Here is a 17889-nt window from a genome sequence, read left to right on the forward strand (position 1 = left end):
GAATCTACATTAACGACTTGTGGATGAAAACTAATGGGACGTCAGAGATGGAGGTTAATGTCTTCACCTCCTACAGAGTGGACGTTGTCCATCAGTGTCACAGTGTGACCTTCACCACGTGTCCTGCACATGAGTTCATCCATTCATGTTCACTGTTTCAGGAGCACAGACTGAGACGATTCTTTTCAAATTATACGATTTTCACAATATTAGAAAGAGACTCAGAGACTCAGCAGCTACATGAAGAAGAAAACCTGAAGAAACCTCAGTTTGATGAACACACACACACACACACACACACACACACACACACACACACAAGCTACTGCTCCAAACACACACAGTGTGAATCCCACCACTGCCTGGGCTGTCAGCGGAGTCCCTGAGGGCTGAGGATCATGGGAGCTCAGAGAAAAGGTCAGGGTGAGCAAGAAACCAGCTGGGTAGTAATTGACACACACACTCACACACACACACACACACTCACACACACACACACACACACACACACCTAACCAACCTTGCACCAAGTCGTATTGATCAGTCACCCCCCCCCCCCCCCCTTGTTTTTCACTCTCACTCTCACCTCATTTTTCTTTCTAACCCCTCACTCTCTCTCTCTCCTCCTCTATCACCCTTTAGCTCTCTCTCTCTCTCTCCTCCTCTCGCTCTATCTTTCTGACTCACCCCCCGGCATTACTCACTCTCACCCCCACTTCTCTCTCTTCTCTCGTCTGTCCGCTCGCTCGTCTTCACCCAGTTTGTCTCCTTATTTAAAAACTAAAGGAAACAAGAGACGGTCTGTCGACTCCGTGTGACCTTCAGTCACTCCTGGAATAAAAACATGGACCCTCAGGGGGGAGGAGCTCCGGTGTTTGATCACTTAGCAAATGTGATCAATTTGACTGAAGCGTCTTTACCAGCAACATGAATGGACATGAAGAGGACGTGTGGATCTCATGGTTCACATCGTCTCAGGAGGAGACGCAAACTGTGCCGACGCACAAACAACTGTGAACTCAGATTTCAGCTTCAGTTCGATACCTCACACAGGAAGTGTGGGAGGAGCTCTTCACATTAAGAGTATTTTGTCTTAATCAGCGTCAGAACATAGAGCAGCTACAGGAAATGAGACCAGAGCAGCAGTGTGTGTGTGTGTGTGTGTGTGTGTGTGTGTGTGTGTGTGTGTGTGTGTGTGTGTGCGTGCCCATGTGAGGCCAAAGTCCATGACCTTATCAAGAGCAAGACTGATGAGAACACACACATGCTGCATGTCATCGTTATTAAAATACAAGAAACACAAATACCTCCATTAACATTAATGACCTCTGTGTGTGTGTGTGTGTGTGTGTGTGTGTGTGTGAGTGTGTGAGTGTGTGTGTGTGTGTGTGTGTGTGTGTTTCCCAGAGAAACCTGTGTAACAATTGATTTGCTTCATCAACCACAATATTGTTTAAACACAACTTTCCAAACTTTTTCTAATTTAAAAGTCGTCGTCATCATTTTTCTTCAGGGAAACAGATTTCATCAAATATCAGAATCTCTGTTTTGTGATTTGATCGTTATCGTGGATCAGGTATCGTATCGTGGGTGATCCCCTCCCCCCCTCATAACGATGTCATCGTAAGCTGTGTTGACGTTCACATCTTTGTCTGCGACTGGCAGGAAAACTTGAGCTCAGGTTCCCTCACAAACATCATCAACATAATCACCGTGATTATTTCCAGCGAGAACAACCGCTCTCATCATCATCATCATCATCCTCATCTTCATCAGTCTGACGGTAAGAATCAGATTAGCTTCTCTCAAGTGAAGAGGTTGTTGCCAGTTACATGGAAAATTACAGGATTCAAAGCATTTGTCTGTGCAGGAGAAACCAGACCCAGCGAGGGAGAGAGAGACAGAGAGAGAGTGGGTGATAGAGAGAACCAGTCTCAGAGGAGAGGGGAGGTGGAGGAGAGGCTCTGTGGTGCAGCATCAAACACCAGCAGCTTCCTCTGAGAGCAGGAACCGAGCAGGCAGCCGCCACGAGCGCTTAGGAGGTTGATACCTGGGTCGTTAGCTGAGAGGAGACTTCACCAAGAGACCGAGCCAGCACAATCTAAAGATTAACAAAGCAGGCCGCAAACACACACACACACACACACACACACACACACACACTGCAGCAACAACACAGACCAATCTGCAAAAAGCACTGCAGTCAAAACCAAGAGCGTCTCACACACACACACACACACACACACACACAGCGTCACACACTGTAAACACGCGTCACACAGCGGCCTTACCTTCCTGCACCGCCTGGAAAGGGTTGTTGGGCTCGATGAGCTTTATGGAGTGTGTGATCTTCTCGCTCTGCAGGACGTCGTCGCTCAGACTGAGGTCCGACACGGCGAGCTGGAACACCTCGTCGTCCCGCACTGCGTTCTCCTCGAATATGGCACCTGGGCAGGTCGGAGGGAGACAGAGAGGACACCGGGTGTTAGAGGGACGAGGCAATTCCAACAATCTTTTCCATTACAGCAGCAGAGACGTTTACTGAGGCTGCATCAACCTTAACACTTCATTTCAAAGTCAGGTCAGATTTATTGACGTAGCATTTTTTAAAACAGCAGGAGCTGAGCCACAGTGTTTGCAGAAGTCCGCAGAGAGAGAAAGTAGAAACTGTGCAAGAAGACGATGAGATTAAAAGACACAAAATAAATAAGATGTAAAAAGAGACTTTGTGAGACAGAATCAGGCTGAATTAAAACCAAGAGGGAACTAAATGTCCATCGTTACAGTAAAAGATGCAAACTGTGAGAAAAGTGCAGCTCAACTCTTCTTCTCTCTCCGCTCTGTTTCTACACAGACGAACCAGATTAACTGTAAAAATTACACGTCCCACGTTGGCTCCCACTAAATAAATCAAACAAGGAGCAAAGACTGAAAAAATCCTCCATTATCCTCCTGAGCGGAATCAATGAAGCAGAATTATGTTTCAAAAGCAGAATCTTCCCCCAGAGGCTCAGTCGCACCGAGCGAAAGCACACGTTGACTTTGTCTCTGTTTCAGTCGAGCTGCTGATTAAGAGGAGCAGAGGTGGAGAAATTAACAATCAGCTGCTATGGCAACAGTTCCCTTAGACTGACGCTGAGCAAAACAAGCGACTGGAAGATTGTGTTCAACAGATGGATCCTGGGAGGTCCTGTCAGCCTCACTGCCACGCTCCGCCACGTGAACCCTGAAAGGACCAGTAATCACAACCGACATCACCATGGCAACATCATCATCATCACCTTTCATCAGTGCGGAGTCAGTTCAACATGTAACTGTACAGAGCACCGGGATAAAATTAGACCATTTGAAATTACGCTGTTTCATCGCACAAAAGCCGCGGGCGACTTCCAGAACATTTTATCTCAACCAGGCGCCGCGGTGACTCAGTAAACACTTTATTCATTAAAGTGTTTATTCTGCTACTCGATGCTGCTTTTCCACTTGGTGTCACACATTCGTTAGAATTCCAAGTGTTGGAGAGAGACTCCGCACACGTTTGGACTCATGTTTCATTCAGGTTGATGCAGGAGCTCAGTGACAGAGCGAAACCTGTTGGATCTAATATGAGACAACGAGGCTCCAGGACAAACTCGTCTTAGTCTTTGAACAACATGTGAGACACAGCGGTCAAAACCCCACTGACTCAATTTCTAGAAATTATTTCCGCATGACTCTGAAAACATCCGAGATAAATCAGGACGATGAACCGAGTCCCTTTGAATGAATCCACAGACTGGACACAGAGCAAAGCAAAGCAGAAACCAGGGGGTGGGGGGGGCAGACAAACGAGTGGTTTGATGAATGAAACGTTCCAAATTCTGCTCAGACGATTTTTCAATTAAAAAAACTGCGAGTCAGACTTTAATTTGCCCGCCTGCTTGAGCCAGTTCAGTCTCCAGATGAAGTCGACTCAGCACCAGGATCCTGGCGGTGGATCCGGTCGTCACTTCGGTGTTTTCAGTTGAGAATGAATCTGCTGCACCTGTCGGGGAGGTGAAGTGAGGTGTCTGCCTGCGGCTGCAGACTGTGGGAGCCTCCGACTGCAACAAGTTGAAATAATAATGAGTGCAGAGGGCGAGGAGGCAGACTCTGGACCCACGGGTGAGTCTGAGAGCTCACAATCTAACCGCCGTGAATTCTTCACTCCTCAGAATCTCTCTCCCGCTGCCTGTCTGGAGAGGAGTCAGGAAATTAAAGCTTCAGCTCAGCCGAGTTACAGAAGCCCAAGGTTTTCTGGTGTCTGTCAAGCAGCACGTCTTCATGCAGATAGCTTTGGTTTCAAATCTCTGCCCCTGAGATTCACCCCTGCACCACTTCACCGCGGAACTGAAGGAGATTTAGCTGCAGCTCAGACACATGAGAAATAGTTCCAGTGGATGAAAGATATGACGACAGGCTCCGTGGTGACAGGGACACTGTTTGTGGAAAGAGATAATGTGTTTGTGTGATTTATTTCCAGAACTGTGAACTGCACAACCTGAATATATTCACCTGCACTGTGTAAGAGACAGTTGAAAACTACCTTCTCTGCCCCGATGGAGACGAGACGGCAGCAACATCATTAAACAATGTTTGACATCTGTCAGTCTGCCAAACACCGGAGACGTGAAGAGGGAGTGGCCTCCTCTCACAGGTCCACAATTACCACGGTAACAAATGTCTGCATCTGCAGTCAAATCTACATAATCATGTTGGAAAATGTTGTTTTTCCTTTTTGCCATCAAGATGTTGATTTGTACCTGCTTGAAAAACAAACCGCTGCAGTAACTTTATTATTTATATTCATTCCTCATTTAGCTCCATTGAATCTTGAATCTTTTGTGTATCAGAGGATCATTTTTATGTTTCAAAGCTGTGGGATTAGTTTGATTCAATATTAATTTAAATTGAAGAATTCAATCCTTAAATATGCATGAATACGTTTCAAAGAATAAAGAAATGTATTTTGATATTTGTACAACTCAGATCAGTCAATACTTTATTAAATTAAAACATCCACTTCTTTAAATACTGTCGTCTCTGTATAGTTCATGTGATTTAACAAACACAGAAAGTCGTGTGTCCACAAAGTAGAGCCAAGATGCATTGTTTGACATTTAAGAATAAAAATCACACTTTATTAAAAACTTCAATCCTTCAGGTCACAGATGATATTTGAGCTGAATGAGAGTCGAGCGCCATAGAAACAGAGAATTCCTGTTCAAGCTGGAAAAACCAATGTGTGATGTTCGTGTTCACAGTCGTTCCTGTGCAACATACAGGAAACTTCACACCAGCCAGACGCCAATTACAAACTTTCTTTCATCAATAATGCAAAAACTATATATATATATATATATATTTATATATATATATATAAACTATATATATATAAACTATATATCGTAGCTGGTCTGTCAGGTTTCCTCTCTGTCACAAACTCAATCAGCAGTCTGGAGCTTTGTGTTCCAATATGGCCGCCTGGGAGAATCCAGAGAAGGCGGCCGCTGTACTTGTGGATTTAGTCGCCTCTGTGATCTGCGACCATAAACTCGGGCTTCTTACCGGACCTATTAATCTCACAAAGCTTTATGGAGGCTGTGGCTCAGGTGGTAATATGCACCGATTTTATTATGAGCACCTGCTGCCAGATGAAAATATGAAAATATCCCCATCTTCAAAAATAAGTAATAATCCTTCCTGGATGGCAGATTTTTTAGATTTTATTTTGGGCAGACTGTCCCTCTGTTCCTCCGAGTGTAAAAATAAAAATGATGAAACCTGACGTCAGATAAAGTGACCTGTACGTTTATTCTGCAAAGAATCTGTTCATGTCGATTTCAAAGCTGTGAGCTTAGATTCTGGAAATCACGTCTGATCACTCCGTTAATGAGAAAATACCAACAACAGTTCCATGAGTCCGGCTCTGAATGATGAACAACTTCCTTCAGAACACAGACTGAGACTGGACCCTGACGAGGCTCAGAGCTGCAGAAAAACTCATTTAGAGAAAACAGCCTTTAAAGATTTGTGTTGTAATTGAAGTCAAAGGACGCAAAGAGAAATGTTTAGTAAATGAAACATTTCCGTTCCACTGGTCTGAGAGGAAACAGGTCTGTGTGACAGTAGAGTTAGAACATCTGTTGTTCTTCTGTTGATTGTCTTTCAGCACCACGGACAGAGACGAGAACCTGAACGTGATTAAACACTTCACATGTTTAACGAACTCGTTAACTCGTTAACTCTGCTGCTGAGAAGATCCACTGAAGACACTGTCCTCCATCTTTAACACACACACACACACACACACACACACACACACACTTCCTTTCATCTCACACTGAATCCATTCCTATTAAGGACTTAATCAGTGGTAATAGAAGAGGTGTCATTTATCTTTCCAGCTAAATCACTGGTCACTGAAACCAGAGGAGAATCAAAGCTGAGGTATCGTAGTCGAGCTCTGGAGGAGAATCGCTCACAGGAACGACAATTTATTCTTTGACTTTTACATTTCAGCTAAAAGGAGTCGCTCCAGTGAGAGATGAGGATATGAACTTCCTCCCTGGGGAGAATACTAATGACTGAAACTGAAAACAGACTCGGAATTATCCTGCTCTCACTTTCATAAAGTCTCGTTGTGGGTTTTAAAACTACATTCTCTGTAATACTCACTTTAACTTTAATTTGGCCTAATAGATGCTGATGGTTGTACAATGACAAGGATGAAAATCATACTGATTGATTGTAATTTAGTTCCTTCGATGTTTCTCATCAATGTTTTGCCCTCTAACCTTTTTATTTTGAGGATAACTTCTAGATTTAATCGAGTCTGTGTCTGGAATCGATGTACAGAGATTATAACGACCACCAAGACACCGGAGCTCATCTGATAATTGTGAAGCCTCTGATTAGATTTTCAACCTCACACCTTTCCCTGCCCCCGTCAGACAAACTGTGCACATATGACACACATTGTTATTTCTGCTTTGCTCCAGATGTTTGCGGACATTTGAATACACTGATTGGCTCGTTCACAGCTGTGTAGCTAGGAGCCTCCAATCATTTTCATTCAGTCACGCTCAGCCCGACACTCTCTCGCTGTTTCTCTCATGGTAACGATCGTGTCGAGGCCATTTGCTTCCTTTGGAGGGAAGAGACAGCGACTGGTTCACGAACAAGTTAAAGAATGTTTGTACCTCAAGTCTAATCTGAACCAAACGAGCAGCTGAAGGGAAAACGATGACAAACGTTCTAAATCCAGAACGAGACTTAGTTCCAGTCTGAAAAAACAACTTTTACTGTTTCGTGACGTCAAATAAACAAACATCACTTCAGCACCTTCGATATAAAACATCAGCGTCTTGTCTCCTCTCTACCTGAGTGTCGGTGGATTCAACAGAACACTGAGGCTTCTTCACTGAGTATTTCAATGTCCCCACAGGGTCAAACACTGCTGCGTGCCCCGTTTATTCAATCCACTGTATGTGTGTGTGTCTGTGTGTGTGTGTCTGTGTGTGTGCAGGTGCTGCAGGTAAATGCTCTTGCTGAGTCTTTGCTGAGACAGTGCTGGAAGCCTTTTGCGTTGTTTCCTAACTGCGTTAGTTTATCTTATTTGGTGGCCGGGCGAGAAAGGCCACAGCTGTTCATTTGCTTTGCCAGCCTCAACAGATTGGATTCCTGCAGGTCGAGCTCGCCTTTCCAAACCTCGGCCACGGATAAGCAAGGCTCTCATTCCGCTCGGCCCTACACCGGTGCCGTAAATCATCCCTCGTCAGCTGCCTGGCTCATGGGACGGGGGTAATCTCTCCTCCTCAGGCTCCTTATGAAAAGTGACTTGTTATCCGCTGGGCCTGAGGGACGTTTAGAGGACCAGTAGACCTGGAACACAATCCACAGCTATGACCAGAGACTGATATGAGCTTCTGAAGGATGATAATATCTTTTATTAGCCACCAGGACCCGACACTTAAATGTGACAGTCGGTGCATCAGGATGTTTTTTATATCTCAGGATGTAATTGCCTCTGAAACATTAAAAAGACTTTCACAGCCGCTAAATCGTCCTGTGATAAACGTGTGTCTGTGAGACGCTCGTCGACGCTGCGTCATATATATTTGTGACATCAACACTGAAGTCGAGCAGCAAAGAAAAGCTCTGATGAATCACAAGCAGAAGACAAACGGTGGAGCAGCTGAAAGACGAGTCATTACTGGACCCTCCGCACATTTATCACGTGGACACAAACGTCTCCCCACTTAGTACAAAACAAATGAGCTGCTAACGTGTTAACGTCCTCATGAAGGGAAATTCAGTTGAGCCGGGGTGTTTGTGCGCCCCCTGGTGGCCGAGCAAACTGAGGTGTAGCTTTAACGTAGAACAAACTGTGCTCTGAACAGGGATGAGGTTGAGCTGGAGAGATCAAATAGAATACAAGTCTAGAAAAACTGCTGTTCAGTTGGTTTTCAGGAAGATATCTGAGTTTTACTTCTTTGATTTATAAACACCCACTCGTCCTGTTCCTCATTTTATTAATTTAGGTTTTCTGTGTCTCTCACAAGCCGTTGAGAGGTGAGAGGTGTCAATTCAAACAGTTCAACATCTTTTCTTCTCGATCTGATTCGTTTGTTTGACAACCCGTTTGTCTTGATAATTGTCTTCCTCTTCTCTGGGAAAGTCAGATGTTAAATCCAACCCTTCATATCAGGAGTGGACGTCACTGACAGCTTGATTTCTGCTGTTCCATTAAAGGCCAGGACGGATTGGAGCCGTGTCTCTCGGCTCCGACCTTCACACAAACTGACGCTTCTCGTTTCCGCTCTCACAACCAAACACAGCCGCGCCCGATGTTCACTCATTCACACGCCTTCAACCAAAGAAGGGGGGCGGGACTAATTAGTGGAAGCAGCTGCTGTTGTGACTAAACGTGGAGCATCGGCTCAGCAGGAGGTTTCCCCACTGATGCACACGAGCACAGTAAGTGGGTCAGAGGAGCGAGAAGGTGAACTGGAGGTCCGAGCTCCACGTGCTCATGTGTATCAGCTCTTTTACAGATCCAAGCCTCCGCCACCTTGCAACACCCACCGCCTGCCACTGATCATGAGGAACAAAAGACACGAAGGGACAAACCAACCGGGATCTGTCACAGACGATAAGGACGCCACGAGGCAGATGCTCAGGCAGGGGATTCTGGGCTGAGGCTGGAACACTGTCACATCTGATCTGGGTGTTGCGTCGCGCTGTCAGTCAGAGTCAGACTGTCAGTCGGTTCAGGGAAACAACGCAGCTCGCCAACCGGGGGGGGGGGGGGGGGGGGGGTTCCATCGGAATCTTATTTCACTGCACAGTGATGCATCCACTCCTTTTGTATAACTTTAATTCAGAGAGTGCAGGTATCCAGTATGTTGTCATGACGCTGATAAATTATCCTTAAAGAATTTCTTTGTTAAACTGAAATTGAAAAGAGCTCAGTGGTAATTTCATGAGGACGGTGGTGAGGGTCACTCTGATCCTGCTTTTACCCAAAGAAAGAACCTGAAAGACGCAGTATTTTTGTGGTCGCAGGGTTTTGCAGGCAACTGCCTTCAGAGTCTGACGAGAAGATTTTCCACCAAACCGCCCAAAAGTACGCAGGTGCAAAACGAAATCATGAAAACAAAAGACAAAGTGCTGGAGCTCATGTTGACAGTGAAACAATCTGAGAAGAAAAAGGATTTATTGGCTCATCAGGCCGTAATCTCAAATAAAACTTTGTTCATAAATCCATAAAAGCCCAACAGTCTCCTCATGAAACCACCACCTGCCTCCTTCCAGTTTGGCAGAAATCTGTTGAGTCGTTTGTGCATCATCCTGCCGACCATCAGACAAACAATGATGAAAACACAACGTCCCGAGAGGAGCTAATGAATCCATCGTGGATCTTAAAGCTTGAAGTTCTCCACTCAACCACTGTTCCACAGGGAACTCCAGAAAAGTTAAGAGTGTAAAACCACAGACAATTGGATATTTACAGCAGTGCAGATGGTTGTGCAGGGACCAGTGAGGAAACGTGTTAATAAACAAATAGGAAATAATCTGCTTTTAATGGAAGGGCAGGGAGTCCAGCCTGAAGAAGACTCAAACATCCAGACGCTTAAAATCCTGTTGGAATCTGCAAAGACTCCAGAATCCTGCGGCTGTGATTTCCTGCTGCAGCGTCACAGGAGACAGTCTCACGATACGAGAGAAGAACCGCAAGTGTGGACACATGCAACGAGAACCCGGTGTCGCAGGTCAGATCAGGTTATAGAACCGGTTTCATGTTTGTGCTTCAGATGAGAACAACTTCTCCAACCTCTCATGAAAGTGTTGTGCTGAAGCTGCTTCTGTTTGACTCTTCTCCAGCAGGTGCATCGTGTTCTGTAGGTTTTCTGTCGAACGTGATGAGATGAATTTTGAAGACGGATCTTCTCTATTTGTGTTGTTAGTCCATAAATCGCTCCAGTAGCTGCGTCAGTCGCACCAGCTTGGCTGCAGCGTCTCACTATTTGGCATCAGCCCCTCTGTTATCTGTTGTATTTAGTGTTCTGGTTTCTCCATCATCCTGAAAACTGTTCACTGGTCTGAGACGCACATTTTCTCCCGAGGGACAGAAAACTATCTGTTGATCTGTGCGTCCATTCATCCCTCCGTCCATCCTCGATAAGACTCGGCGGAAATGTCTTGTGAAGTGGTCGGAGTGTCAGAGCGGAGTCGTCCCTCGGTGCGCGGCAGGATTTATTTCCAGTGAATGTCAGAAAGATAATTCTATAATTAGACAGCAGTGTATGAAAGAGCGAGAGGAAACATTCTCCCACTCCTCCAGATTAACTGCTCACATGAATATTCAGCACTTTCTTTGTGACTCGTCTCGTGGAACACGGTCACTTTGTCAAGTGTTGAACTCGTGGTTGAGTTGTTTCATTTCCACCTGACGTCTTGTTCAAATACAGATTCAGGGTTTTGAGAAGGAATCTGTCTCAGTCTTTGGAAAAATTATTTAAAGGAAGTAGATTTGTTTTTAGCTCTGACTCTTCCTCACTTCCTGTTTCCTCACACACCCTGTACACTTTCCTTTTGTCGTTTCCTCTCCTTCTCCCTTGTTTCCTCTCCTCTTCTCCCCTCCCCCTTCTCTCTTCTCCTCCCTCCTCTCCTCCCTTGTCTCCTCTCTGAACCACAGGCCACCGCAGTGCTGCCACTGTTTGATGGACTGAGCTGCAGCAGAGAACATGTCAAGCCCTTAGATTATTATTATTCCTGTTATTTTAACGTCTTCTCTTCCAAAACACCAAATCACCGCATCCAGTCAGACTCTGAGTGGAAATAGTGCAAACGGAGACATTTTGTGCGTAAAGTGCGTCTGCGAGCGTTTGATCGGTCACTTGAATCTGCTCGACACACAGAACCCTCTACGATCGCTCCTGACTCCACTGTGTCCTTCCTCAACTACACATTTCTACTGACAGGAAAGTGACTTGACAGATATCACAGGAAATCAAATGAAAAATAAAGAGCAGAGAGAGAGACAAAGAGAGAGAGACAGAGAGGGACAGAGAGAGAGGGACAGAGGGACAGAGACACAGAGAGAGAGAGAGAGAGAGAGAGAGAGAGAGAGAGGGACAGGGACAGAGACACAGAGAGAGAGAGAGAGAGACAGAGAGAGGGACAGAGACAGAGAGAGAGACAGAGAGAGAGAGGGAGAGCTGCTGCCTTCCTCTCTCCAGCTGGATCTTTGGTCTCGATGTTTGTTTCAGCGCCTGAACAGTCGGCGTTTGTCCCCTCTGTCATCTCTTCCCCTGGCAGAGTTGATTTACATTTCACTCACGTCCAATTCAAAGTTCAGGCTTGTAGATGAGGGGAGGCGAGGGAGAGAGGGATGAGAGAGAGGAGGAGGGGGGAGGGAGGGAGGGAGGGGGAGAGGGAGAGAGGGAGGGGTGGATAAAACAAAACCCTCCAAACACCCACATCGGGCCAGTGTCTCCTGCCAGAGAATGTGAATATACACCGACATGAGCTCTCTCTGAAGCAGGGATGGATGGATGAAGGATGGATGAAGGATGGATGATGGATGGAAGGATGGATGATGGATGGAAGGATGGATGTGGGGATGGCGCAGCGCAACACTTTGCGGGTACTTCCACCAGGCTGCACTGCGTGCGTCTGAGCCTGGATGCAACAGCCTCCTTCCTCCCCGCACATGAGCCTGGCACGGATCGGAATGATAATCAGGTGTGAAGTCGGGTCGTTTTTCTGCCACAGAGGGTGTTGAACAGTCAGTGCATGCTGGGAAACTCTAAAATTCACATCATCCATAACTTGAACACAGTGATGTGCATGTTTCACGCACCATCAGTAAAAAAAAAAGAGCCGTGCACAACAAAACCAAAGAGGAGAGCTCAGGCTGGGTCTTACCAATGTGAATGATGGAGTCTGCGCTCACTGGGTTGCATTGCAATATCCACAGGGAATGAAATAACAATATCAGCATTTCCATCTCCGGCTCGAGCCCAAAAGGCGCATCCACGGATCCACCTCGCTGAATTCTGCGTTCTCTCCAGTGACGAGCAAATCCAAAATAACGCGTCGGTGCGTAAAAGCGGGAGCAGCAGCAGCAGCGGAGTGAAATCACCACCGACAATAACGAGAAAAAACCCAAATCCAAAAGACCAAACTGTTGGCCGGAGTCGCGAGGAAGAGGAAGGGTGGAAAAAGAGAGAAAGACAAGCTCCCAGGGCTCCGGAGAGAAACCAACCCGGGGAAGTGAGGAGGGGAGCGGCGAGGGATGAGAGAAGACACCGGGGGTTTGTTTGAGAGGTTGAGATCCGCCGGACGAGCAGCTCTGACTCTCTACCTCCGAGTCTGAGACATAACACACTGCAAACTGCGGAGGAGGAGGAGGAGGAACGCTCTCTCTCTCTCTCTCTCTCTCTCTCTCTCTCTCTCTCTCTCTCCTCTCCCCGACCCACGTGACTGCAGAGCCTCTATCTACGGCGCTGGGAGCCCGACCGGAGAAAAAGAGAGGCGAGGGATGGAGATGGAGAGAGATGGAGGGATGGATGGGAGCCGGTGCGCACCGCGGAGGAGGAGACGGGGTGAGAGGGAGCGAGGCACAGAGGCGGTCTCGCCCCTGACGGACACACACACTCTCGGTCTGGCGGATCAGCGGAGACGTCGGTGCCGCTGATGAACTTGCAGCAGCTCGAGTTCACGTTTCACGCGATGAAGTTGGTTCAGTCGGCGTCGATCTGAGGCAGCGCTGCAGCGCCGCGATGGATTTTCTGCGGATACATCGCACTTCTCTGCTCGTGCCTTCGATGTCCGCGCGTAAACTCCAGGCAGCGTTGGTTTCTCTCTCCTGTCGTATAAATAAAGCTGTATGAGTTCTGTCACAGGAAACCTGCTGGTTCTGGTGCTGGTGTAGCAGAACCCTCAATGATTGTCTGTGACATCGTGTTTCCTCCTGGCAGCTTGGAGAGGTTGTGGATGACGCGCGGCGCACGGACAGGAGGTGTCCGGTGTCCGAGGGTTCCACTGACGCTGACGTGTCTCAGCGCGGGATGAACAACACAAACCTCCACATGTGCAACATGTTCAGCTCCTCAGGTACCAGGCGTCGCTCCGTGCGTAAAATCTTCCCACGGCTGCATGGGAGGATTTTCCAGACACGGAGAAGGAGCGGGCGTCAAGAATAAGAACAGAGATCACACAGTGAGGAGGCTCGTGATAAATGGGGAGTTCGGGGTAGATGGGGAGTTAATGGGGAGATGGTCTCCTCAGCTGGGGGGGGGGGGGGGGGGGGGTGATGCGTTCAGGGGATGAAGCTGAGTTTCAACAAGTACCTGCTCGAGTGACCAGGTTTTATTAGAACCTGATCCACCGCAGGTTCGACGCTCTGCGGAGGTTTCAAAACCTCGCATGCGTTTGCCTCCCGCATCCTGAGGCCTGGAGACCGAGGAGGTTCACGCACAGTCTCAGGGTATGCGCATGTGACGTCATTGACCTTTTCTGTGATGTCATTCCAGGTGTTGCCGCATGAACCGGAGGAGAGAAACAGGAAACTGAAGATTACTACACTTGACCTTACAATTAAAGGATATTTCTTGCGAATGAATTTGACTCAGAAATGTCTTTTAATTGTTCGGCTAAGTTTAGTTCGCTTAAAGTGCTGAGACGAAGATCCGCGAAATCTGAGCTGGCGCCCCCTGCTGGTGGAGGGGCCAGAGTTTCAGCACCACGTTGGACCAGACAGCTCCTCATGAACGTGTTCGACCAATGAAAAGAAAAAGAACGATTCTAACAAAGAGCTGATTAATGGAAGCTATCGACTTGTTGAGAACAGTTTTCACGTAGATCCATTGAAAACATTTGATGTATTCCACATTCTCTCTCTCACTGTGTTGTTATGAAATGAATGATGTTACGGAGAATTTGAAGAAGAGTCATTTTCTCAGTGAGACGCTGTCGGACGGAGTCGGAAACACCGGATGAAGCTTGAAACAAGTTCAGCCCTGAGTTTGGAATATTTTCCAAGGACAAGGACGACGCCTGTTACAAAATGATATATCTGAAATATTCAAATATTAATTTAGAGTCTTTTTAAAGTCTCATATTAAATATTTAACCCAGTCTATTATTTATTTCGTTTGCATGTAATAAGTTGTATTTTTGACTCATCAGTGGCCTGAGAGACTCTGTTCCCTTGACTGCACACGGTTTATTTAGAAGTATCCAAATACAGTAGATTTATTCAAGCACAGCCGATGTTTTATTGAACAAGGCTTCATCAGCCTGTCTGCTCCGCTCAATCGGTTTCAGCGGTTTGAATCAAAAGTGTTTGTTACTTCTTCTTAACTCTGCACCTGAACACGAGAATCTGAGCTGACGAGGCTCCGAGACGATCGATGGACTTTGTTAAAAACGCTGATGAGTGTGTGGAGTCCGGCCGGTTCACTGTGAGAGGACAAATCTGTGTCGTTACACCGACACGCTGGACGGAGGCCTGAGGCCGCTGTCACTCTACGGATCGTCATCTCAACTCATCCTGATCACATCCTGTGTCACGGTCAGCACACGTCATCGCTTCCAACTCTAATCATCCTCATCATCCTCAACATCCTCATCATCGTCAACACCATCATCCTCATCATCACCATCATCCTCATCATCACCATCATCCTCATCATCACCATCATCCTCATTATCGTCATCATCCTCATCATCACCATCATCCTCATCATCACCATCATCCTCATCGTCATCCTCATTATCCTCAACACCATCATCCTCATCATCACCATCATCCTCATCATCACCATCATCCTCATCGTCATCCTCATTATCCTCAACACCATCATCCTCATCATCACCATCATCCTCATCATCGTCAACACCATCATCCTCTTCATCACCATCATCCTCATTATCCTCAACACCATCATCCTCATCATCACCATCCTCCTCATCATCCTCATCATCGTCAACACCATCATCCTCATCATCACCATCATCCTCATCATCACCATCATCCTCATCATCGTCAACACCATCATCCTCATCATCACCATCATCACCATCATCACCATCATCTTCATCAACACCATCATTCTCATCATCACCATCATCCTCATCATCCTCATTATCATCAACACCATCATCCTCATCATCATCATCGTCAACACCATCGTCCTCCTTAAATAAATTATTTGGAAAATATTTTGTCACAATTCTCTTTTGTTAGATGATGGAAATCTGGAAGAACGGTATATTTACAGGCTACGTCTTTATACTATGAAAGGCTGATAAATGATTGTATTGTTATTAAAGTAATATATGATGGTATTTATTGTTACTGCAGTGTTTTACACAAACTCTCAGAAAACCTTGAACAAGCCTGATGGAGCATCAGTGGAACATCACACCTCCTTCTGGCAACAAGCTGTTACTGCAGGGATGTTGAGACAAGATGATGAGAGCAAACAAACATTTCAATTAAAGTTAAACTAGAAAAGAATGAGATTAAATTCAAGCATCAGTGATTATAGAATATGTAGAATATAATGCAACACTGTTCTCATTCACTTCAGTTTCACAGCAGGAGAGGAGATGAGAGCGGCTCTGCATCAACCTCCGCAGGATTTATGAACAGCATGTGTGTGTGTGTGTGTGTGTGTGTGTGTGTGTGTGTGTGTGTGTGTGTGTGTGTGTGTGTGTGTGTGTGTGTGTGTGTGTGTGCAGGAATCATAAGTCAACTCTTTCAATTTATTCCATCTGCACAACGACTGTGGCTCCATTTCTTTCTTCCACACGCTTTAAAAATGAGTTTTGCAGAATGTGTCAGTCACATGTGGAGTGAATTTGCCTCCGAGCTTGAACAGTGAGTCTGGAGTAAATCCTGAGCTCCACCACACGTGAAGTCTGACGTTTGTTATGAAAGCTTTGATTTTCCTCTTAATAAGACGAAGTGAGTGAAGAGTATGAGCGACTTTATTCCTCCCTGATAGAAACGACTTTTCAAACTGAGCAGCTCAATCAACCCGGTGCAGCAGACGCACCACGACACAGCTGATCACGCACAATAATCACCAACTCTCAATCACTTGGTATCAAGTCCAGAGTTGAGCAGAAATCATCCGCTCACCCTGAACAGACTCCGCTCCCTCCCAAAATAATCCTCCTCTCTTCAGCTCCCTCCATCTGTGTTGTCGGCAGTAACTCCAGCGTGGATGACAATCTAATTGCATCCTCATCTCTCTGTGGTTTAATGGGCTGTCAGGTAGCATCATTACACACTCTCACTGCTTCCCTGTGTAGCGCACGTATCGACAATAACTGACAATGTGTGAGTGTGTCTGTGTGATGGAGGAAAGGTGCAAATAGATGGAGGCTTGTGTCCTAACATCAGTTACAGCAGCCGAGAGGACGAAGCATACGTGTGAATGTTCTTGTGTTTCCACGTGTGAGAGCTTCAAATGTTCTCAAGGACGAAAACCTGTTTTAAAAAGAGACGTGATGTTGTGATGTTTAACTGAAACATCCTCACTGAGGTTCAGAAACACTTTGTTGAGGTTGTGAAGAGTTTTCAAAGCGTTCATTCCTGCTCTGATTGGCCATCGCTCGAAAAACATTCACACTTTATAAAGTCTTGAAATTAAAAAAGTGAGATCTATTCTTGCTTTTCATTGGTTCAGATCCCATCTTATAAAACATCTTCAGCTCAAACCTACAATGACGTCTGACATCACTTCTCTGGACTTTGGAGTTCCTCAAGGATCCGTTCTTGGACCTATTTTATTTCCTGTCTCTATGTGACCACTGTGAACTTCACTGATCCTTATCGTCGAGGCTCATCATTATATCAAACTGCTCTTCTCTCCTTTTCATAAATAATGAATGTTATTTTGATCCTTTTTGTTTGTGGAGCACAAGGTCACATAAATAAATCCTGACTTATTCTCAAGTTGCCGATTTCAAATGAAACAAAACCAAAACATCATCATTATTTCAACGTTTCTTTGCAGGATTAACAAAAGACAAAAAGGAATAAGCTGGTTGACAGACTCGTTCTCGTTCTCAGGAGGCAAAAGTTTGTGTTTCAGAGATTTATAGTCGAGTTAACTCGACACTAAATGAAACAACTTTCCAAACAAAGCAATAATGTGCAGATGAGGCTGAGCTGCAGGGAGCGGCCCAGAGATCAGATCGCATCCATCAGCAGCCAGAAGCCTGTCGGAGGCCGACTGCAATAAGACTTCAGAGCTGGAAACACTGTGTGTGTGTGTGTGTGTGAGAGAGAGAGAGAGAGAGAGAGAGAGAGAGAGGGTAACTATAAATACTTGTGTCACTGTAACTGAA

At 46.0% G+C, this 17889-nt stretch overlaps 1 protein-coding gene across 2 annotated transcripts in view; it reads right to left on the reverse strand.

The window, feature by feature from the left end:
- Positions 1 to 13668, reverse strand: part of grid1b (glutamate receptor, ionotropic, delta 1b) — a 246133-nt gene extending 232465 nt beyond the window's left edge. The window contains exons 1-2 of one of the 2 annotated variants that reach the window (XM_069517723.1): positions 12451 to 13668; positions 2292 to 2447 (exon numbers count right to left, since the gene is read on the reverse strand). In XM_069517723.1, coding sequence (XP_069373824.1) covers positions 2292 to 2447; positions 12451 to 12532 — 238 coding nt within the window. In that variant the 5' untranslated portion in view covers positions 12533 to 13668. The remainder of the gene's footprint in view (positions 1 to 2291; positions 2448 to 12450) is intronic. The other variant, XM_069517724.1, reaches the window with a different exon arrangement.
- Between the last annotated feature and the right edge of the window lie 4221 nt (positions 13669 to 17889).

This window comes from Paralichthys olivaceus, chromosome 21 (assembly GCF_024713975.1).
Source record: "Paralichthys olivaceus isolate ysfri-2021 chromosome 21, ASM2471397v2, whole genome shotgun sequence".
Classification (NCBI taxonomy): Eukaryota; Metazoa; Chordata; class Actinopteri; order Pleuronectiformes; family Paralichthyidae; genus Paralichthys; species Paralichthys olivaceus.